General features: G+C 40.1%; 1 protein-coding gene across 2 annotated transcripts in view; it reads right to left on the bottom strand.

Annotated features, from left to right (window-relative positions):
* Positions 1 to 936: 936 nt before the first annotated feature.
* SLC2A3 (solute carrier family 2 member 3) overlaps positions 937 to 24,888 on the bottom strand; it is a 76,785-nt gene continuing 52,833 nt past the window's right edge. The window contains exons 1-10 of one of the 2 annotated variants that reach the window (XM_058558852.1): positions 15,266 to 15,430; positions 13,517 to 13,609; positions 12,805 to 12,965; positions 10,728 to 10,968; positions 10,312 to 10,474; positions 9,577 to 9,764; positions 6,169 to 6,273; positions 5,687 to 5,788; positions 4,999 to 5,202; positions 937 to 3,467 (exon numbers count right to left, since the gene is read on the bottom strand). In XM_058558852.1, coding sequence (XP_058414835.1) covers positions 3,249 to 3,467; positions 4,999 to 5,202; positions 5,687 to 5,788; positions 6,169 to 6,273; positions 9,577 to 9,764; positions 10,312 to 10,474; positions 10,728 to 10,968; positions 12,805 to 12,965; positions 13,517 to 13,609; positions 15,266 to 15,280 — 1,491 coding nt within the window. In that variant the 5' untranslated portion in view covers positions 15,281 to 15,430 and the 3' untranslated portion in view covers positions 937 to 3,248. Of the gene's footprint in view, positions 3,468 to 4,998; positions 5,203 to 5,686; positions 5,789 to 6,168; positions 6,274 to 9,576; positions 9,765 to 10,311; positions 10,475 to 10,727; positions 10,969 to 12,804; positions 12,966 to 13,516; positions 13,610 to 15,265; positions 15,431 to 24,888 lie in introns of those variants that run through there. The other variant, XM_058558851.1, reaches the window with a different exon arrangement.

The following is a 24,888-nucleotide window of genomic DNA, read 5'->3' on the forward strand; positions in this document are numbered from 1 at the left end:
AACGGTCACCCAATTTATAGCCCACGGTAAAGGAGCCTGGATGCTATTTTATGTGTGACAAGATGTAATTGGAAGGCTTTTTAAGCAGGTGAGTGACATGACCTGATTTTAAAAGATCACTCTGATTATGTGGAGAATGAATTATAAGGAAGCAAAGGTGCAAAAAGGGAGCTAAGACAACCACAATCATGAAGAATATGGTGTACTCAGAGGCTCTTTTGGGACAGTCAGGGGTATTTCATTCTTTCATTCCCTCTACCATACAAAGTACCACAGTGTAAGGATTATGTTCGGAGTAAGGAAGGCTCCATGGAGCTCATGCCTGGGCTGAAAAGAAATAGAAACTAGCCATTGAAATATCTTTAGTAGGTGAATAGAAACATAGGGAAGGGAGTGTCAGAACTACATAAATGAAGGCATGAAGGTGTTAATGAGAGCCATAGTGGGTGTGAGGTGTTTTCTTATATAAATGGGAGCTAACTGACAAGGTAGCAGGGACCTTGCCCTGGAGGGGTTGTGTGATCTCCTAGGGGGCTTAAGTCTTTTCTGTAGTTGATTGAAAGCTATTGAAGGATTTTAAGTAGGAGAGTGACAAATATGTCATATGGGTGCCTTGACATCAGTGTAGGATGAATTTTAGAGATCTAAGACTTGAGGAGAAAGGAAGTAGGAAAGACGGTTAAGAGAGAAAAAAGAATTCTCACAGGGGAAAGAAAGCAGCATAATTTATTAAATATGCAAAGCAATGTACTAAGGCTTTTTCATTTCATCTGCATAATAACAAGTATTGCTATTTTCATATGTGTGAGACTCTCTTATAAGAAACTTACTCAAGGTTACAACAGGTACTGAGCGGCCAAACCAGGATTTAAAGCTGATTTTGTTGTTACAGGAAGGACAAAAATAAAACAAAACAAAAAAGCCAAGCCTGTGATGTCATATGTACATTCAGAATTTTTATTTCAAAACAAAGAACCACAGTAACATCAATAATAGAAAATCCATTTGGAAATATTCACAATATGGTCACTGAGAAATGCGAAAACTTCCACACTCCATCACTGCCAACCCACCGCTTTTGAGGAGCCTGAAGTAGAGTTGCAGTTAGAGGAAAGTCACCTGTTCCAACAAAGCCCCATTCCATAGCTCTGCGAGTTTTTATCCAAAGGCTCAATGACCAGAGGGAATGGTGAGAACTGAGAACTAAAATACTGTCATAGGCAAGGGTTTGGCTAAAGGGCCTGAAATGTGTAAGCACCAAAGAGGGAATGGGAGATCAAGCAACATACGAGAAAGGAAGACCGGGGTCCAATCTCCATTTATAAAAATACTGGGAAAGTAGATGATTGTGGAGGTGTCGGTGACCTGTACCAAGTGTAAATCCCCCCACCTCATCTAACTCGCTGAAACGTTCCAGAGTTAGAAAAGTCTTCAGCTTGTTTCTTAGCCCCTTCAAAGAAGGCCACCCTTTCCCCCACAACTCCCCGCCAGCGCCCCCAGGAGGACACATGTCCTGATCTCACACTCTCCTTCCTACTCCCATTGTCTGAGTCTGGTGGGAAGCTGAGTCCTCCACTCGCAACCTCAAGATTTAGGGAGTTCTCCCCCTACTCTCCAACAAGGAAAGGTAGCCAGATGAGACTGAACTCTAAAGTCTGGAAGAAAACCATAGATGCAAATTCCACCACAGAGGCAGTGTTATTTACATACATAGGGAGGAGTTTTAACACCTTCTGGGGGGCTGTAGGAACAGAGGAAGCAAGTTACCAATAAACTACTTCCACCCTGAGCAAAGTGACAGTGCACGTACATTCATACTCTCAAGTATGGGCTACACTGCACATTTACTCAATACCATCTCAAACGTGGTGTGTGGGAAAGCTTCAAGTCTTCTAAGAGCGCCTGACATAATACTATGGTAACATGGTAACAGGCTAACTTGACATGGTAACAGACATAAACAAGCATGCAATGACCCTAAAGCAAGAACATATTTCAACTAAATAATCGTTCAGAAAAAATCCTCCCCCAGAGCGGAGGTTACAAATTCCAAGTTAGCTATGAACATTCTCCTCTGAATTCTTTTAAAGCTATGGCTTATAACAAAATAAAAATCAACATCTAAAATCTCCTAAAGAAGAAAATGGAGAAACAACAAACCTCTACCAAGAACCAATATTTTAGGTTGCTCATTTGGAGGGCTTTGCCACCAGATGGGTGGTAGGAGTACTTAAAAAAAAACTGAGTCCACTACAAGGAAAAGAAGTTGTCTGGTCCAGTGAGGGGAGAGAAGATTTCTAGAAATGACCTTCCTTTCTCTGGACTGTATCCAAAATTAGAACCCATCAACCATTAACGACAATGCCCATCTTAGTAATAATCCTGGATTCCAAGTAATACTACATATAATCTTAAACAAAGAAAAAAGTTCCAAAGGAAACCAATAGCTTCTTTATACAGGCACATGACTTTTCTGAGAAATTAAACTTGAGAATTTCCATTTGAAGGACAGAAATTGTTAAGAGGCAAAGTGCAAACCTCACACACCACATCATATACCCTCCAATAACGCATTACATTTCTCCCTGAATTCTTCCCTTGTAATTGCACCTTAACCTCTCCAGTATCAAATCTTCCATCCTATAACCTCTCTTTAAGCACCTCCCTCTAACCTCAATTTCCCTATGTTTTCATTATTTGGTAAAATTACTTTACACTTAAAAAAATAAATATTTATGCAGTAAAACCAGAAGATAAAATAAATAAAACTCAAGTTAATTTGCTCTGCAGAGCTGTATGGAAGGGAGGAAGGTGCTCTTATTTAATCCTTCTCTGCCCTCCACACTCATGTATATTTGCTTCCTGGTAAGTCTGAGGTTGGAGAAATTGTACCCTCACTCTCACTCCCTTATGTGCCCTCATGAGGCAATATTAGAACCTAAGGGAGGAAGAGCTGGCAAAGCTGTCACATGCCAAGTGGCCAATCCCTCCTGGAATGAAGGTAGGTTCACTTGGTCTCTCCTAAACAGAAGAGAATGTCCAAGAAATGAAATGTTTAAAAAGCCATTGAAGATACAACTAACCTCAGCATTGGGTTCCTCTGAGCGCTCATGGAGTGTGTGGGATGAGAAAGGAATCAAGTAGCAGCATTCAGAAACAGTCCTGGGTTACAACCTGATGAGGTCTCTCCCTCACTCAGGGAGAGGTTGCTTTTTCATGTTGGGAGGGAGGCGGGAAGCAGGCATGGCTTAGACATTGGTGGTGGTCTCCTTTACAGGCTGGATGCTGTTCATCTCCACCATGGGGCCTTTCTCAGCTCTATTGGCCTCCCGGGTCTGCCCTTCAAAGGCTCGTGTAATTTCCTCAAAAGTCCTGCCACGGGTCTCAGGGACTTTGAAGAAGGTGAAGACCAAGAAGATAACAAGGAAGCCGGAGAAGACAAGAAAAACGTAGGCTCCCAAATAGAACTAGTGAAAGGAAATAAAAAAGGAACATTGATACAAAAATCTGGTCATTGACAAACTCTAGTTTCCTTCACATCCGTATTTCCAAAATGCTTCAAGCCATAACCCTTCCATATTTAATGAAAACAGTAAGCTTTCTTCAGAGATTCATTTATGATTCCATTGCTAACTTACTATATTTCTCGGTAATTTTGTGTCATTTCTTTTCCCATTCATTCAAGTTAGCTGCTTCCAAATACCTAATGAGTATTTTTTTTTTTTTTTTTTTTGTGAGGAGATCAGCCCTGAGCTAACATCGCCAATCCTCCTCCTTTTTTGCTGAGGAAGACGGCCCTGGGCTAACATCGGTGCCTATCTTCCTCCACTTTATATGGGACGCCGCCACAGCATGGCTTACCAAGCAGTACGTCGGTGCGCGCCCGGGATCCGAACCAGCGAACCCCAGGCCGCCGCAGCGGAGCGCGCGCACTTAACCGCTTGCGCCACCGGGCCGGCCCCCCTAATGAGTATTTTAAGACTTTTGATTATTATTTTTAAAATCTGGGTTTCTGAAAGACTCATGGAAATAGGAAATGCATTCTACATGTCCGTTCCAAGTTCCTTTAGTTAACAAATCAGCTCCAGGTCATTTTATAATAGGACCTACCTGATTCATTAACATCCTATGCTTAGCAAGCCTTTCAGATCATGAAGGTATTATTAACACTACTTCAAATTATGAATTTTAAGTACAGATCTTTCTCTACTTATGATGGGGTTATGTCCTGATAAATTCATCGTAAGTTGAAAATATCATTAAGTCGAATACATTTAATACACCTAACCTACCGAGCATGGTAACTTAGCCTAGCCTATCTTAAATGTGCTGAGAACACTTACATTAGCCTACAGTTGGGCAAACTCATCTAACACAAAGCCTATTTTATAATAAAGTGTTGAATATCTCATGTAATTTATTGACTACTATACTAAAAGTGAAAAACAGAATGGTTGCCTGCGTAAAGAATGGTTCTAAGTGTATCCGGTGTCTGCCTTTATGATAGTGTGGCTGATTGAAAGCTGGGCCTTGAAGCTGCTGCCCAGCATCACGAGAGTATCTTACTACATATTGCTAGCCCAGGAAAAGATCAAAATCCAAAATTCCAAGTATGGTTTCCACTGAACGTGTATCGCTTTCTCACCATTGTCAAGTCAAAAAATTGTAAGTCAAACCACCATAAGTCAGGGAATCCTTTATTGGTTTGGAATCCTTTGAGGCTTATCACTATCATTCTGTTTCCAGGCAGAACTAGGCCTGTATCATCTCAGACTAGAGGTCTTTCAAAAGTTTCCAGTTTTGCCCTCCTGCTTCAATCTTTGCTACTATCATCCCTTCTTTTTCTATATGTTATTGAAAATGAGGCAAAAATCTGGTTTAAAGCCCTTGATATCTAATCCTTCATAATGTCAGTAACCATTATTAAGGTCTATCTTAAACATGTTGGGTTAAGCAGGCTGGTTTCAAGATGGGCTAGGTGAGTTTTGTTTTACTTACCGCAGCTGAGGGGAAGAGCAGTCCAACCAAAAAGTTGGAGGTCCAGTTGGAACAACCAGCCACTGCCACTGCAGCTGGGCGGGGTCCCTGGCTGAAGAGTTCGGCCACAATAAACCAGGGAATGGGGCCTGGGCCAATTTCAAAGAAGGCCACGAAGATCAAGATAGCCCCAATACAGACAAAGCTCATCCAATGATAGTCGTCCTATGTGAGGAAGGAACAGATAAAAGTGAATATTAAAGACAGCATGACCTAGGCAGAATCCAGCTTCCCAGAGATGTACTGACTGATAATGAAAAACTCCTTCTGTCCTATGGTATAATGGAGTTACTAGACTCAGTCAAAAGCCTTGGGTTTTTGAATTCCAGCTGTGTGATCACACAAATGTCATTTTGCACTGAGACCATTTCATCATCTGTAAAATGGGAATAATAATTACCTCAAGATTACTTTAAGAATTAAATTAGATAATGTATTTTACAAGCTATATGTTATATAGATTTAAGGATTCCAGCAGTTTAATTACCTCTCTCTGATGATCCATTTTTCTTAAAACTCTGGAATGCTGCTTCTCTCAAATTTGACTTTATCCATCTCCAACCTCAACTACCCACCCAACACAGAGAGCCAACTGTAAGCTCTCTCCTTTCCCCCTCCCCTCCCTTTCCTTCACTCAAAGCTCACTCACCTTTAGTAACAGTGAAACGGTCATGACGATAGAACAAGAAGCCATCCCTCCAAGGCCTATCATGTGTAGCGTCCTCCTCCCTGCCCTATCCACCAGGAATAGCTACAAGAAGAGTAATACAAACATGAGACTTCTGCTTTCCCTTTCATGAAAACACTGTATGAGCTACCTGAACCTCCTTATCAATCAGGATACTTGTTACAGTCACACTTCCCCTTTCCAGTCCCAAGTTTACAGCATCCTATATAATCATCTCTTCCATACCACCCTCTTTCTGTCCATTCCATATTTGTTTGAAGACAGTGAAGACTACTTACACCATCATTCACTATCTCTTTTTCCCTAAAGAGGAATTAAACAACAAAAAAAGGTTTAACTAAATGACGGTAGGGACGTGGAAGGACATGAAACCTATCTTTAAACCATGTGTAGCAAGAATTTCTCTTCCCCCCTGCCAAAAATTATCAAACCATTCAACTTACAGAAACTACAGTGAAGACAGTATTAACCACTCCTGCACCAATAGTGGCATAAATTGGCTCCTGAACACCTGCATCTTTGAAGATTCCTGTTGAGTAATAGAAAACCTAATAGGAAACAAAAGATGCAAGTTTGAAATAGCAATTGTGCACAGCAATTAAATAGAACTCTCAAAAGTAAATTCAAAAGTCCCAAAAGTTTCCACGGATTTTTTGTTCAATCACAGTATCTTTTCTGCAAATGAATTACCTTCTGTATCTTTTTTTTTGTGAGGAAGATCGGCCCTGAGCTAACATCTGCCAATCCTCCTCTTTTTTTGCTGAGGAAGACTGGCCCTGGGCTAACATCCATGCCCATTTTCCTCTACTTTATATGGGATGCCGCCACAGCATGGCTTGCCAAGCAGTGCGTCGGTGCACGCCCGGGATCCGAACCTGTGAACCCCGGGCTGCCGCAGTGGAGCGTGCGCACTTAACCGCTTGCACCACCTGGTTGGGCCCCTACCTTCTGTATCTTATCTCTATTCTCTTCTTAATTCTCAATTCTAGCTGCTCATTTCCATTTTTTTCCTAACTATGCTTATTCCTACCACTCCCTTTGGTCTCTTCCTTACATTCACTTTAACTTATATAAACATTTGTCTTATTAAGTTTTTCAATTAAGTCTTTCAATTTAAGTCTTTTTTTTTTTTAAAGATTTCATTTATTTATTTTTTTCCCCCAAAGCCCCAGTAGATAGTTGTATGTCATAGCTGCACATCCTTCTAGTTGCTGTATGTGGGACGTGGCCTCAGCATGGCCAGAGAAGCGGTGCGTCGGTGCGCACCCGGATCCGAACCCAGGCCGCCAGTAGCGGAGCGCGCGCACTTAACCGCTAAGCCACAGGGCCAGCCCCAATTTAAGTCTTAATAAGCTTTTTCAATGGACTTTTCCCCTTCTCTCAAAACAGTGATAGGCAGATTGATGTCCCAATTTGCTAGTGAAGAAACTGAGGAGTAACCTCAGCCTGCTCATCTATATAGAACTTAGGACTAGGTCCTAAGTGTTTTAGGAAATAACACCAGCTACTACTTTAATTTAATATATTAAACTACTATTTAATATATACTATTTTTATTATTTGCTAAACACAGTGCTAAAACGTAGGGTTGCTACAACTGTTATAGTTAAAAAGATGTCAGAATATTGGACTCAGACTTCAAGGTAACACGGGAACAGTATCTAGATCACTCAGGTTCAGTCAGTCCCTCAGGTGTGGTTCAGGAGTTATTTCACCCAGAGTATTTGCCTCTGTAGCAGTATTCGCCAGACTTCTTGATGAATATATGCCTCCACATTGGGATTTACCTCTTCAGGAAACAACTCGTCAAATGCCTACAACCTAAGATAAAACCTATGTATATTTTTATTTTCTAAAATAAGGTTGTGCTTTTTAAAACTGAGATTAGTAGTGTCATCCTCACTGAAAAATGCTGCTCTAGAGGAGAAGCAAGGGTGAGGTAAGGAAGACTGTTAAAAATTTCCAATAATCTTTAATGATATAAAGCTTGTGAGGACAGACGTTTGAACAGTTAAAACTAGCAATGAATAGTTATGCTAATTCTCTTCCTTACATAAAAGTGTACACATCAAAAACCGAATGTATACATACACATCTCAAACAAACTTCTCACAGTAAAATTACCTTGCTATCTAGTGCCATTAAGTTAGGTTAAGCTAACCCTTACATCATCTTACCTAAAAGCAGTTTACTCCGCTAGGTAAACACTATCCAACCTCTTACGCTTCTGCCTTTTTTAAGAGAAATTTGCTCAAATGTAGGTTGGAAAAGTGATTTTCACACACCATTTCCTGAAGTGGGAGGGGTCTGTCCTGCAGAGTGCTCATCTATCATTTGTCATTTTCTGAGAGCGGTCTTTTTCTGATCCTGTTTTTCGGGGCCCGGACTGTGGTGAGGCAAGCAAGGTGCCTAGGGTGCATAATCTAAGGCAGGCTCCTTCTCAGGACCATGCACCTGCACCTATAGCCTCATTCTAGTCCCAGCCCTGCTGCTTTTAAAAGTCTTGAGAGTATATTTTATTACACTGATTTTTCAAATGAGGAAATTTGAGACTGGGATCCATCAAAATCACGTCACAGGCTTTTTCAGACTATTTTCCTCCCAGGTTCTGATACAACAGTCTCTAAGCCCTCATGAGAAGCACTGCTATTTCAAATATAAGTATCCTTCTGGTCTGTTAGGGAAGAGAAAAGGCCGAGGACTAACACTATTTTCAGTATCAAGTGTGTTTTTCAAAATGCTTTGTTACAAAACTACTTAATCACATTGATCGAAGACTGATGGGAAACCCTCAGGGCATGAATCAGTATTTAAAGAGGTGAGACAAGGGTGTTCTTCATATCCAAATATTTTATCTGCAAACAGATAGAAGGTATAGGAATACCTTCTCTTCCCACACCCAAGATTCAAAAGCAAGAAGGTGATATTTGCGTAGAATACGAGGGCTACCTGCCAAATGCTAGCCTCCATTTTGCCTCCCACTTTAAACTATCATAGTCACTATTCTAGTTTAAAAATATGTAGAGCAGTAAGCCCAGCTCAGTCTGAAGTTGTCAGTGTGCCCCCCAGACCTCTTGAATTGATTTCCTTAATTGTTCCCCAGGGCTTCACACTGATTTTTTAGACTGCAAAGTCCTGGAAAAAAGCCAAGGTATATAAATTCTTTTTTTTTTTTTTTTAGGAAGATTGGCTCTGTGCTAACATCTGTTGCCAATCTTCCTCTTTTTGTTTCTTTCTCCCCAAAGTCCCAGTACGTAGTTGTAGAGTTGCAGCTCTTCTATATGGGCCGCCGTTCCAGAAGGGCTTGATGAGCGGTGAGCAGGTCTGCGCCCAGCATCTGAACCAGCGAACCCCAGGCCGCCAAAGCAGAATTTAATTGCTATGCCACTGGGCTGGCCCCTAAGTTCTTGGATCTACTTTGGTTGTATGGCCTATATTAACATTGATGACATCATGTAAGATAGATCACAGTTAAACATGACCAGAAATAAAAAATGAGTGGTCAAAAAAGAGAAATAATGAAAATTAGATAAATTTGTGATGCCTTATATGTTGAAAAGTCTGGAAGAAGACAAATGTTAACCATAAGTTCCAAGACTAAGGGTGACAAATTTTATTTATTTTCTCATTTTTCCACATGGAAACCATGTACTACAGATATAATTTTAAGAAATAAAAACAAAACCAAATCAAAACCTAGATAATCAACATTTTCTGAGTGGCTGCTATGAGGCAAGCATTGTAAGGGACTCTCTATGTAAGAAGGTGAGCAACGACTAATGCTCTTCACCTCTGGTCAGCTGTTTTAAGTGAAGTATTATAGGATACCTTTGACACAAGTAGATACTCACAGCATTGATTCCAGAGAGCTGCTGAGAGAGCTGGAGCATGATGGCAATGATGATGGGCTGCAGGTAGTTGGGTGCTCTAAAGAGCTCCAGCACAGTGACTTGCTTTTCCTGTGCCATCCTAACACTCTCATCTTTCATCTCCTGGATGTCCTGAGTCACATCCTGAGTGCCCCACAATCGCTGGAGGACTAGTGAAAAGAACAAAGAGGAAAGGATAAATATAAGGTGCTATCCTAAATTCTTTTTTCCCGTAAGACAGCTGGAAAGAAACCACATGAGATGAGGCCTGGATATTGCTGATCAATCAGCATCCATGCCTTAACTTGCCTTCTCACCTCATTCTTTTTTTTTTTTTTTTAAGATTTTATTTATTTATTTTTTTCCCCCAAAGCCCCAGTAGATACTTGTATGTCATAGCTGCACATCCTTCTAGTTGCTGTATGTGGGACACGGCCTCAGCATGGCCGGAGAAGCGGTGCGTCGGTGCACGACCGGGATCCGAACCCAGGCCACCAGCAGCGGAGGAGCGCGCGCACTTAACCGCTAAGCCACGGGGCCGGCCCTCACCTCCTTCTTTAAGAGTTGAAAGTTTCTTACTTAAGAGCAATCAGAAAACTCTCCACTTGGGTTCTAGGGGCCAGGGAAAGGAGATGACAAAAAATAGATCCAATACTCTCTTCTTAAAACAAACCACAACCCTAAAATTCCTATAGTGAAGGTGTGAAAAATACTCACTCTTCTTAGTACCCTCCTCTTCCTTTCTGTTAATGAGCAAGAATCTAGGACTTTCGGGGCAAAACGGAAGGGCCGCACTTTGTAGGATAGCTGGAATGATGGTGAAGGCCAATAGCAGGGGCCAAAGATCTTCAGTTCCCAAGATGACTTTCAGACCAAAGATCTAGAAACCAGACAAAGATAATACTGTAGTATCAGAAACTCATCCATTCTTTCACCACAGAAAAAGATAAATTATGTTTCCTTTCCTTTCTCTACCCTGCCTGCTTCTTTAGCTTTCTGTGAGCTATAGTAATAATATCTGAAACTTATATACAGTTGAATATGTGCCAGACATTCTTTTGAGTAATTTATCCATGTTAACTCATTTAATGAGCCATGAAACTAACATTCCTTAAGTATAACTTCCACAGTACCTGGGCCACCAGAATCCCGATGACGATGCCCAGCTGGTTGAGAGTGCCAAAGGCCCCCCGTAGGGCAGTAGGAGATATCTCTCCAATGTACATGGGCACAAAACCTGTACAGAGGCCGCAGAAGAGGCCAATAACCAATCGGCCCAGAATCAGCATTTCAAATGACTCCGCTACTTTGCAGAACCCCATAAGGCAGCCACCAGCGACAGCCAATAGGTTGGCAATAAGCATTGAATTGCGCCTGAAAGGTTAAACAAAGACAAGTGAAGTTAGCAAAATAGGCCCCAATCTCTCTCCTTCTTTCCTATCATTCTACTCTTCTCCAAGCTCCTATATGGTCTAACTTGTCCACTTTCTATTATCAGAACATTTCTAGTTGGGATAACTAGGATTAATGGTTCTTACACCTCTATATGCATAAAACTTACCTAGAGAACTTGTTTAAGATTATCCTAAGTCTTAGTTATAGCCTAGGATTCTAGCAAGCACTTTAGGACAGTAGTTCTCAAAGTGGTCCACAAACTAGCATCAGGTAGAAATTTGCTAAACTGTCCCACTCCGCCCCAGAATTACTAAATCATTAGGTCTGATTCTGGGGCGGGGCCCAGCAATCTGTGTTCTAAAAAGCCCTCCAGGTGATTTGATGCAAGCTAAAGTTTGAGAACTACTGCCCTAGGCAATTCTGATATAGCCAGATCCACGAACTCACTCAGGAAAAAATTCTGAATCAGTGCTGATCTTGTTATGCTTTTTACAGCATTTTATTATAATGTAGTTGCTTAGATATCACCAACATACTAATGGTAGACTATTTCAGACAAGTTTTTCTACATCACAGAAAATTTTATGCAGAAAGTAGTCAGCTTTAGCTCTCCTTCTCTAGGCTAGACTGTGGCGATGCCATTAACAATTAGTATTAATAATCAGTATAAAATAATTACTGCATTTATGTGCTAACCATGGGAGACAAAGTCACCATCACAGCTGAGAGAAGATAGAGGCAAAAGATTAACAATGAAAAATTACTAAGGATGTTGGGAAGAACCAGCACTATAATACTTCAACAGTGACTCTCGATTTGGTGCGGCCCATTGGAGTTCCTTAGGGAGCGTTGAAAAATACCGATACATGGGTCCTATCTCCAGAGATGATGATTTAATTGGCTTGGGGTGTGGCCCAGAACTGGGACTTTTAAAAGCTCCCCCAGGAGATCCCAAATGTGCAGCCAAGGTAGAGAACCACTGGTAAGAGAAAAATATCATCCCTCATTCACACTTTCACCTTTCTCTTCATTCCTTTCCCTATTTCCCCCCTCTTCTACTAGGTTCTTTTGCTAATAAAATAACAGTAAAGAAAGCCACGTTAGTTATGGGAGGCCCACATTAAAATTTTAATGACTTTACTAGATAAAAGGTAGCCTCAAAAACAAAAAACAAAACAAAAATCAAACATTACTAAATAAAATAGGTTGTTTTAATTTTTTTTAAAACTTGAATTCCATTTGCGTTTCCAGAACATCTAATTAGCAAACTACCTCTAATTATTATTCTACCCTCCAAGATATTTTATTAAGCCAGCCATGAGTGAGAAGATTTAATTTTTTTTTTACTGGAAAACAATTTTCAGTTCAGGTATTTGGCCATTATCCACATTTGCCACAGATCAAGGATTATAAAATATTTCCTACCAGTCCTGCTGTGTAAAATAATGAAAACACTTGTATGAAACCCAAAAATTTTTAAGAAAAACAAACAACTTCTGACTTTGTAAATAAAGTATGTTTCTGGGAAACTCCATAGTGGGCTTTACTAGAGAATAACTCTGAATTAGCTTAAGCTAACTGCAAAGGCCAATCATTCACATGGCCCATCTCTTGATGGCTGGGTGGAAGCTATGCAGGGTAGTAGAGCTCCAAGCAAGAGCAGTCATATTCAGTGCCAGTTGGACTAGGTTTCCCTTGATCAGAATTTGAGGTGCTCTCATTCAAATGCATCACCACCTCCCCGCCCTAATTCTCAATACCTGTCCTCTATGCAACCAGTACTACTCTCTTCCTCGCCCAGTTTCTGGTCAATACCTGCCAAAGCGGTTGACAAAGAGTCCAACGGAAAAGGAGCCAATCATACCACCAACGGAGAAGATGGCCACTGACAAGGACCAGAGAGACGTGAGTAACATCTCAGTGGGTGGGTCTTCTAACCTCTCTTCCAAACTGTAATTGAGGAAGTCCTTTATGATCTGCAAGTTAAAATGGTCGATGGGAGGACAGACTGTTACAGTCAGATGAGAAAAGAGACAAATATTGCAGATTTTCTCTTCCTTAAGAGAACAGCATCATGATTACTTTAAAGGCAGAGAATCAAGGGAATGAATAGATGGGGATGGAAGAGACAGATAACATACTGGAGTTAATGTTACTCGCTCTGAAAAGAACAATTTTTTATTTGTCCTGAAAATCCCAGTAGGTAGTAGCACTCATGTTCAGTAACTACCCCAGCCTTCTCTTAAGAGCACCCCGTTCTTCTTTGTAACTAACCCCTAAGGAATCATAAAGGGAGTATATCACTAGAGGGTGAGAAGAAGAATGAGTACAGTGCAGGGTACAGGAAGCAACTGAGCTTTTTGATTTGATTAGTGATTCAACTAGACTTTCCTATCAATATTATTCCCCCTCTTCAGTCTTAGCCAAGCTAGATACCAAGTTTGTCTTAAACTCTTAATTCTCGAAACCCTACTTAAACGAATAATTTCCCTATTCAAAATTCTAACTCTAGTCGCTGGGTACTCACCATCTCAGGAGCATTGATGACTCCAGTGTTGTAGCCAAACTGGAAAGAGCCTATTGTAGCAACGCTGATGGCAAAGATCAGAGATGCGGTGACCTGAGGGGAGGGAGGAGGAAGGGGAGAAACAGTCCTTAAAGCTCTTGATTGATGACTGTCTCTTATTAATTAAGGAGACATATTAGGAGAACTTGGCCTATGAGTAGTATGAAAAGAACAAAAATTTAATGAGATTTAGGTAATGAATGGGGAACACAAAAGAAGAGGTTATACTGAAGAAGTTATCTGGAGCTATATGGACAGACATGTCGAGTAAACTCGGGAAAAGTGGCAAAAAAATTTAGGAAGGAAGAAGAACTGGGTTAGTCGGTTTAGAAGCATTCAAAAAACTGCCCCAGGTAAAAGCAAGCATAGAATTGCACCCAAGAATAGAAACAACTGGGAGAGCAGAGGAAAAGAGAGCTTTAGGATTCCTAACAAGGGATTATTTGGGAAACAGCCAGATCCAGTGTAGTCTACCTGTACCCCAGATTCCACAGAAGCCCGGAGTGGTGATGGCGGCGTGCGTCTTCACCACTGGGCTACTCCTTGAGTCCCTTATCTCTCTGGATCATGGAATGTACACTATCTACCCACTGCATTCTGGCCCCATTTGAAATTCCTCCCATTTATTTAATACTGTACTGCTACCCCGCACCCAGCAGGGGGAGAGCACAAGCTCACTCCCAACCCAACACAGAGGAGACATTTCTTGGGGGAGGAGAGGGCAGAATCAACCCAGTCATCTCTCACCTGGTGGGGAATAATTCAAGTGGGTGTTATCTAAGCTTTCCTCCTCATAGTAGCTCAATTTTTGTGCCTGGGGCCATCCTCTATGGCCCCTAAACCTTCCTTATCTTAAACTCCTTCTCTCTCAGGCAGGTTGGGAGTTTCAGTTCCCCAAGCTGACCTTGCCTCCCAGGCATACAGGCATAAGTACCCCTGAGGCCCCCTGCCAGTGCATAGTTCGTTCTGTTTAATCCTTTTCTTTTTAGTAAAAACCTCTTCTTTTTTTCCTTATCGTTTATTATCCTTGAGGGCTTTTTCCTCTTCTTTCCCATTTTTTCATCCCTTCTCTTATCTTCCTTTATTTTCAAATAAGTTTACCTTAGTGAAAATGCCTTTTTCCCTACAAGTACTGCACACATGACACACAATAATACATTAATATATCCTGCACTCACAATCATAACCACAGTAGGACAGACAACTGGAATTCTCTCTCCTTAGTATCCAGGGGATCCCAGAGGTTATAGAACAGATACCTGGGCACTGACCCATGCCTCCAGACAAATTCCAGGTCCTTTCAAGGTCTAATGCTTCCAGAGAAATCCTTATGCTGGCTCTGAGACCCACACTTGTGATCAACACAATCAAACAGCCCCTGGTCCCCTCAACACTCTATCTTCCCATCCTCACATCCTCAGGAGCGTGTAATTATGTAAGGAAAAAAAAAAAAAATCTGAGACGCAAACACAACTTCACCAGGTGACTTTCCGTACAACAGAAGATGAACAGTGCTGGGATAAATCCTTTATAGGATACGACATTCAAAGAGAACCGGTGAGGCTGTAGCATTGCAGGCTGAAGAATGAAAAGGCCTTCACATGGCTAGGCCACTTAGAATAAAATAGAACACAGCAATCACCATTAAGGTTTGCCTTTCTGAGCGTACCCCAAACAAGCAAAAATAACTGGTAATTGTGTCATTCTTACCTTCTGTGTCCCCATGGCCCTAATTTAAATCTTTTCGAATCTTCAAGAAAGATCTAGGAGTGGGATTCCAGAAACACCTCTTCCAGCCAACAAAACCTTCAAAATGTCCTCGGCAGCAAGTTTTCCTTCAAGTCCTCAGATGTGCTCCTATATCTCACCCACACTGTTCAGAGATGACGCCAGGCACCCATTTATAATCTCTACAAAGGGTGGAGCCTGGAAGGGGACAAGCCCCCGCCTCCCCCAGCCCCACCCTATACCCGCCCCCAAGTAATCTCATGACCTCTGAGAATTTTTTGACCTCAAATTCTGGCCCCACCCTAGGCAACGAGTCACTCTCTCCCCTCCTTTTAAAACCACATCCTTTACCCTCCCCACTCCGTTTTTTTAAGCCCATCCTCCTTCCCTCTTTTAATAGCAGCTACAGCCTCTTAGTTTCACAGACAAAATGCTACCAGAAAAGCCTGGAGGGAGGGCAAATACGTTTTATCTTTTGCTCTCACATTTGCTCTGAATGAAATCAATCTATGAAGAGATGAGAATAATTATTATCTATGTAAGGCAAAGTTGAGTGGGTGCTGCTATCTGAGAATTAAGGTTGTTTGAAGGAGTGTAAGCAGAAAGAATTCATAATCCTATAAATTTATCAGCTGCTTTTTGATTGTAGGCTGGGTCTACAATCTTGAAGGAGAGGGAAGGACAATCTGAGAGAAGAAAAGGGAGGGAAAAATTGGGCTAGTTTTTGGCTCTACTTGTCTTCTGATTAGCATAATCTTTCCTGGGAGGAAGGAAACCTGAATACCCAGGAGCCAGACCAACTCTCCCAGGCTGCAGGAAAGAGAGAACCAACTGCCTGTGGAACACAATCCAAAGTCCTTAACACAGCATTCACCATACCATCCGTTCTGAATTCTAGCCATTCTGCAATGTTTTGCCCCTCCTCTCAGGTTTACAGCATCTAGAGATGGAACAATTATCAAATTCAGTTAAACAGGTATTTGCTGAGCACATACTATGTATCAGGTCCTCTCCAAGAAGTTGCGGATTCATCAGTATAAAGGATAAAAAAATCCTGACCCTTAAGGAATTTATAGTATTTCCCTTCTTCCACATAAAAAGTAAAAAAGGGCAAGGCCAACTGATTATTACACAGATGGAGAGAATTATCAATATTCTAGTAATTATAGATTGTGAATTTCTTGCAAGTGTCAGATAAATATATGATTACTAAGCTATGAAAGAAAACTGAGCAAGATGGGTAAGAAAAACAGATAAGGAAAATGTGAACAGTGGAAGATGAAGGATAACAAAAGGAGAGAGAGAGGTAGCTCCAGTGTGAGTAAACAAAGCAAAACAATTTAGTTGTGGTTAAAGAGTTGGGTAAGTGACAGATAATATCAAAGCTTTGCTGGAGGGGAAATATCAAAAGTCAAATTCCTAATGGCCATTAATTTGTAGCCTAGCAGCCCCTTCAGTATGGGGGAAGAGGGTGTTAGGTGAAAGAAGCCTGGTAAACGGATACAATTTTTCCAGAATGTAGCAGAAGAAGTGCGCCTTCCTGTGGGGTTTTGGTTAAAGACCTACAATTCAAATCGATACTACTGGACCTGAAACAAACCAGATGATGTTTCCCTCCCTTAAATGAGAGTATGTTCTAAATCTGACTGTTAGCTAAGAGAACTGAGGACAAGTGAAAGATGACATCCAAGAAAACATTCCCTGAGTTCACACCTCCCCTCCCCCATCTCATCCTGGTTTTCCAGGAAACACTGGGCCTAGAGGCCCCTTTAGTTACCACAGCAACTGAATTTAGCAGCGAAGGACAAAGAATATCCTGTAGGGCAGCGCTGTCCAATAGAAATATAATTCGAGCCACTTAAGAAATATTAAAATTTCCAGTAGCCACATCAAAAATTTAAAAAGAAACAAGAGAAATTAATTTTAATAATTATTTTATTTGACCCAATATATCCAAAATACTATCATTTCAGCATGTAATCAATCTAAAAATTATTAATAAGATAATTTACTTTTTTTTCCTACTAAGTCTTCAAAATCCAGTGTATATTTTACATTTACAACAGATCTCCATTTTAGACTCTAAGTTTTCTACAGTTAAAGTAATATGTTATTCTATCAAAACAACAAAGTTGTGTTTAATGGGAAAATATTTTCAATTGCTTCACTTTTAAATCAATTAAAATTAACAATTCAATTCCTCAGGCTCGCAGCTGGACCTTGCAGCTGATATTAAGATCACGCTGTCCTCTTTTCCTCTCTTTTTTTCTCCAATGTTTTTTATCTTTGACTTTTATTTATTATTTATCTCACAATGTCATTCTTGGCTTTAAATCACTTGGTCTTTTCTTTCTCCCTCTCCCTAGCCTTAGAATAATTATTCTTTAATGTTTTCCAAGAGTAAATGACATGAGTGAGAGTAAAAAGTAGGTCTGTCTTACCTCTTCATTTACTTAGAGCAGGCTTCAATGTACTTCCAGAACACAGCGTTTGCTCCAGTAATTATCAGACCAATATTTATTGAAAGAATAAATGAAATAATTGTGAAGGCCCAGGAACACATCTGTTCCAAAATAATTTGTGTAAAACAGCTATGGAGAAAGACAATACTGAGGGTAAAGTTTTAGATGTTTGAAATCTGTAGAATATTTTCTTGGTAAAAAAAGGAGGGAGGGTGAAAGGAAGACAGATCTGAAACTTGTTTTCTCTGGCTAAACTCAATCTGAGAAAATTAACTTTAAAAACTAAAAACAGAACTACCATATGATCCAGCTGTTCCATTTCTGGGTATTTATCCAAAGAACGCAAAAACACTAATTTGAAAAGATATATGTACCCCTATGTTCATTGCAGCATTATCCACAATCGCCAAGACTAGGAAACAACCTAAGTGCCCAATGACAGATGAATGGATAAAAAAGATGTGGTGTGTATCTCTGTCTCTCTCTCTCTTTCTCCACATAATGGAATACTACTCAGCCATAAAAAAGATGAAATTGTGCCATTTGCAACAACGTGGGTGGACCTTGAGGGTATTATGCTAAGCAAAATAAGTCTAATAGAGAAAGACAAATAGTGTATGATTTCACTCATATGCAGAAGATAAACAAACAAACACAAAAATACAGAGAACAGATTGGTGGTTACCAGGGGGAAAGAGGGAGGTTGGGGGAAGGGGAAAGGGGTCAAGGGGCCCATGTCTACAGTGACGGATGGCAACTAGACTTTTGGTGGGGAACACGACATAGTATATACAGATACAGAAGGTGAAATATAATGATATGCACCTGAAATTTATACAGTGTTATAAATCAATGTTACCTCAATAAAAAAGAAAAAAAAAGCTAAGCAGGAGAGAGTGTTCTACTTCTAGAAATATATATATTTTAAAGGTTATAATGAATTCAACTGAATCTCAAGCATCTACAGGTATGCTGAACATATTGAGACAAATGCTTCTCCAGCAAGTGGAGCCTGATAAGCTCCTGAGGCTCAGAAACCAGTTCAATACTGGACTTGTCCCCAGAGTAACAGAGACATCCAAGTTAGGCAGCGATGCGTTTTGGGGAGATTGGTTGGTTGACTGAGGTCTTCAGTGCACTTTGGGAGTAGGTCCCACTAGATTCGAAGCTCCACTCAGTCAGGAGACAGCTCTAGTGATCCATCTAGAGGGAGTATGCCAAGGTAGACCAGCAAGGTAAATGCCCTAAAACACATATCCTCTGTCACTTGATTCCTGTGAGATGTTCTTCCATCTTTACTGAAAACAAAAGAGGAGGGAATGTGGTGGATACATGTCAAAATAGAATAGATTGGAGAGGAATATTATGAAATTCCCATCTAATAGTTTAATGTAGGTCTGCTTAGAAGAAAGAAAATGAATGGAATAATAGTTTGAAATCTCTTAGATCCAAATGCAAATATCTGCAGACTGTATATCTCAATCCTAGCTTCATGCTACTTTATGGGAGGATGTTTGCTAGTGTGATAACCAAGTGGGAAAACAAACAAACCAAAAATCCGAAAATCAGAGAATACAGGGCTTTAAACACTTCGAGGTAAAGACAGGGAAAACTGCCTCTTTCACAGAACAATGTAAATGGCATTTCAAGGCACACAAAGAGCTAGTGACTGCTCTAAAGACTGTCAAACAAAGTTAATTCTACTCTTTGCTTGTATTTGTAATATTCCTTATAAAGAACAACTTTTGTTACAGTATCTTATTTTTCAATCTTCCTTTATTAGGTTAGGTATAGGCCGAGTTCATTTTAAATCTGAAAACACTGTAGAAAATAAACCCACACGGTGAAGAAAGAAAAAATTGGAGAAATGTTGATTTTCCTGTCTAAAATGGGTTTCAACCATTCATCACTCCAACTGATCCTAAATCCCAGCTCCTAGATCCTTATCACTTTCTAAGGGGTCTTCCCTCCTCCAATTTCCTTCAAAAATTGATTCATCACATACCAGTGCTAGATGAATTACCCCAAATGAAAATTTTAATCATATCAATCTCCTACTCAAATACTTGCAATAGTTATTGAATAGTTTATATCAGTGCTGTCCAACAGAAATGTAATGTGTCATGTATGAAATTTAAAATTTTCCAGTAGCCACATTTACAAAAATGAAAAGAAATGAGCTGTTAATTTTAATAATATATTTTATTTAACCCAGTATGTCCCAAATATTCTCATTTAAACATGTAAGTAATATAAACATTATTAATGAGGTATTTTATTCTTTTTTTTTTGGTACTAGATCTTCGAAACCCAATCTATATTTTACACTTACAGCACATCCTAATTGGGACAGTAAATTTTCAACAATCAAGGTGAAATGTAGTCCTATTTATTTATTTATTTTTCCCCAAAGCCCCAGTAGATAGTTGTATGTTATAGTTGCACAGCCTTTTAGTTGCTGTATGTGGGACGCGGCCTCAGCATGGTCGGAGAAGCGGTGCCTCGGTGCGCAACCGGGATCCGAACCCGGGCCGCCAGCAGGGGAGTACGTGCACCCAACCGCTAAGCCACGGGGCCGGCCCTTATTTTTATTTATTTATTTATTTTTTAAATGTAGTCCTATTAAAAAAACAAAGGTTTAACAAAAACATTTTACACTGCTTCAAATTGTTTTTTACACAGCTTCAATTTTTAAATACAAACAAGTGAATTAAAATGGGATGAAATTAACAATTAAGTTCCTCAGTCATGTTAGCCACATTTCACGTGCTCAACAGCCACATGTGGCTACCATATTGGACAGTGCAGACTTGACTCCTTAGCATGATCTCAACCTAACATTCCAGTCTTATCTGGAACATAGACTATATACCCCAGAAGTATATCTCCCCTTTGCCCAAGCCAAACTGACTGTCAGTTTTCAAACAGGCCCCATTTCCTGCCTCACAGTTTTTACTTTGCTATTGTCTCTGCCTTAAAAAGTTCTTTCATCCCTGCTTGTAAAAATAATTCCCATCCTTCAAGGGTCAACTAAAACGCAAAATCCTGCAAGTCAAAGGAAATCCATTTGAAGCTTATACATGAGTTATGACACTCCATTCTTTTTTTTTTTAATAATTTTATTTATTTATTTATTTCCCTCCAAAGCCCCAGTAGATAGTTGTATGTCATAGCTGCACATCCTTCTAGTTGCTGTACGTGGGACGCGGCCTCAGCATGGCCAGAGAAGCAGTGCGTCGGTGTGTGCCCAGGATCAGAACCCGGGTCGCCAGCAGCGGAGCGCATGCACTTAACCGCTAAGCCACGGGGCCGGCTCCTCCATTCTATCTTGAGTTTTAGATGTCTAGGTTGGAACTCCATGGGAGTATGAACTGGCTCGGTTGTTTTCGTCTGGCCCAGAACAGAATAAGGTTCTAATACATGTTAGTTGAATCCATAATGGTTATACGTGGAAGTGGCAAGATGGAAATCTGATGAAGGCCTTTCAGAGGGATGCAGGATCCAGACAATGGAACACCAGTAGGAACATCTTCAAGTCTTAACTGAAGCATTACCTCCTCTTTTAACTGTCTTCTTTGTCTGTCTCCCCAATTTACATGTGAATCTCTTAAGAACAGGGAATTTGTCTATCTCCATTCTCAGGTGTTTCACATAGTGCTAGACATATGAATGAACAACTGAATGATCAAAAGAAAAAATTAAAACATCAACACTTGAGTTCCCACTAAAGCATTTAGTTTAGGAAGATCATACAGTCATGTTTCCTGGCCACACAAACAGGACAAGGCTGTCAGTAGACGTAAACTTAGGGAGTACATTAACCTATAACCATTATGTAGGGTTCTTGCACTCTTCTCTATATGCCTGAAGAGCTATCATTGAATATATAATATAGCACTACCGCAAGATTCAAACTACGAACTCATCATGCTTGTAATTCACATACTAAAATCATTCCATATGGTCTGGCGAAAATCATTCCACATGGGACAAAATTGCCATCAGGATTGCCTTGGAAAATCTGGGGCATCTGGTCCTTGTATAACATAGTGTTCGCATCAACTCTCTGTGTAATTTTTAAACTTTTAAAGTTTGTAAGTGGTTGGCACACAGAAAGCTTTGATGTTTGTTGTATTAATTACAGAGCACAGATAGAAACAATATGCACCTTTTTTCTTTTTTATAGTAAGTGGCAGTAGGACTTCAAATCTGCCAGCCATAGGTTCTTTCATTTTATAGTAGCCATCTTTGTCATCACAGGTATTAAAACATTGTCTATAGTTGTAACAGTGGATGTATTAATGTTGACCAAAATTCTCTTTAAATTTAATTTAAATAAATTTTTTATTTTGCCTAATATTACTAGTCTTTAATACTAGGATATGCTGTGAGCTCTGATTCATAAAGAGGTTAGCAATGGTGTGCTTGAACCAGCTCATGAGAGCCAATTGTGCACATTTGTTCCCAACTCTGTGTTCAGTGATGTCATGGGGGTAACCTGAAATCTATCATGGTGGGGGATTTACACCCTGGAAATTGGCAAATGCACAAATCAGAGTCTTTTTCTTTTTTAAGCGCTAACTTACCAGTGACTAATACTATTTTCCACTAAAAGTAAGTAAAGCTTCTTAGAGAAATAGCTGATTCCATATCTGAGGCTAAGAAACAGAAGATGAAGGGCCGGCCAAGTGGTGCAGGTGGTTAAGTGCTCGTGTTCTGCTGCGGGAGCCTGGGCTTTGCCAGTTCGGATCCCGGGTGCACACCGGAGCACTGCTTGGCAAGCCATGCTGTGGCGGCGTCCCATATAAAGTGGAGGAAGATGGGCACGGATGTTAACCCAGGGCCAGTCTTTCTCAGGAAAAAAGAGGAGTATTGGCAGATGTTAGCACAGGGCTGATCTCCTCACAAAAAAAAAAAAAAAAAAAACAGAAATAGAAGATGAGCCTGGAACATCTTACTGTGTTAGAAAGCAAGGAAGCTTTCTTTTTTTTTTTATTTTAATTTTTTTATCTTTGTGAGGAGGATTCACCCTGAGCTAACATCCGTTGCCAATCTTCCTTTTTTTTTTTTTTTTTTTTTTTTTTTGCTTGAGGAAGATTAGCCATGAGCTAACATCTGTGCCAGTCTTCCTCTATTTTGTATGTGGGATGCCTCCACAGCATGGCTGATGAGTGGAGTAAGTCCGCCTCCAGGATCAGAACCCGAGAACCCAGGCTGCTGAAGCGGAGTGTGCAGAACTTTAACCACTTGGCCACGGGGCTGGCCCCCGCAAGGAAGCTTTCAAAGAGTAATGTGGTCATGTCAAAAGGACACAGAACCAATTTAACAGGGACTCTCACTGTCCAAGTTAAGATAATTTGGACATCAAAAAAAGAATATTTCTGAGGTTAACATATTGTAAATCTAAGAAATCCATAATGATACCAAAAAGAAAAAAAGGTAACATAAAGTATTCTAAAAAGAAAGTGAATAGAATAAAACATTTCTGCTAAATCTTATTATTCAATTATATTTACTCATTTATTTTGTTCATGAACAATACAGAAACAAGTAAATGTAAATGTAGAAGGCATTTTCATTTAGAAGGCATTTTCTGACTCAAGAGGAATATCGGTAGAATGATTCTATGAATATGGCCTCAAGTCAAAGGCAGATATCCTTTGGATATCTGGATATCCAGATATCCAGATATAGGATATAGATAGGATAATATCCTATATCCTAAATTTAAGTGGATATAATTTTAAGTATTCTTAGAAATTGTACATTCCTGAGAATATGAAAGAATGAAAATTCTGTCAGAGCCAGGGGTCTTTAAAGTGATATTTCTTTGAATCTCAACAAGTTCAAGGCCTTGAAGTTATGGCTACTGTAAAATAAAAATGGACCTGTGGCTGTCAGAATTGAAGTTTTAAGGTTACTAATTTTTAGAAAGATTTCAGATCATTCCACCTACATTATATAATTTATTCAATACATATTTATTAAACACTATGTTAAACTGAGCCACTTAAGGAAAACAATGACCATACCAGTTAATATGCATTATCTACTAATGACTCAGATGAGACACAAACAATCCATTAATTAGTGAGAAAATAACTTGCTAGTGTTACACACACAGCTGGCAAATATAAAACTCTTGAACAACAGGATATGATGAGCTTCCAGGTTGAACATATCCACATTTGGGGAGGGTGATGCACCCCAGTTCCATGGGGACAGAAGCTTTTGCTCTAAGGATCCTTCTGGACCTCGCCCTATGTACGTCTTCATCTGTGTCCTTTATAACAAACTGGTAAACGTAAGTAAATGTTTCTCTGAGTTCTGTGAGCCACTCTAGCAAATTAATTAAACCCAAAACGGGGGTCATGGGAACTTCCGATTTATAGCCAGCTGAAGCAGGGGCAATCTTATGAGACTGAGCCCATAACTTGTGGGAGCTGATGCTATCTCCAAGTAGATAGTGTCAGAATTGAGTTAAATTGGTAGGGCACCCAGTTAGTGTCGGCTGAGAATTGGAGAATTACTTGGTGGTGTGGAAAAACACACATCGGAGCCTGCCATAACAATACACCACAGAATGGATGGCTTAAACAACAGAAATTTATTTTCTCACAATTCTGGAGGCTCGAGGTCCAAGATTAAGGTGTTGGCAGGCTTGGTTTCTCCTGAGGCTTCTCACCTTGACTTGTAGATGGCTGGCTTCTTGATATGTTCTCACGTGGCCTTTTTCTCTGTGCGCATGCATCCGTGGTGTCTCTTTGAGCGTTTAAATTTCCTCTTCTTGTAAGAACATCAGTCAGATTGGATCAGGGCCCACCCTAATAGCCTCATTTTAACTTAATCACTCCTTTAAAAGCTGTATCTCCTAATACAATCATATTCTGAGGTACTGGGGGTTAAGATTTCAGAATGAATTTTTGGGGGGGCACAATTCAGTCCATAACCCCATGTTATTGGAGACTCACTCTTTTGTACTCTTCCATCTTGTACTCTTCCTTTCCAACTGGCTAAGTCCTGGTCATACTTCAATAACCAGCATCTCTTCCCGTTTGTGAAACATGCCCAGACAAACCTAAGAAGATATGATTTTCTTGTGCCACAATCTATCTCAAACATACATACATTATAGTATTTATT

The sequence above is a fragment of the Diceros bicornis genome, chromosome 17 (genome assembly GCF_020826845.1).
Source record: "Diceros bicornis minor isolate mBicDic1 chromosome 17, mDicBic1.mat.cur, whole genome shotgun sequence".
NCBI classification, from domain to species: domain Eukaryota; kingdom Metazoa; phylum Chordata; class Mammalia; order Perissodactyla; family Rhinocerotidae; genus Diceros; species Diceros bicornis.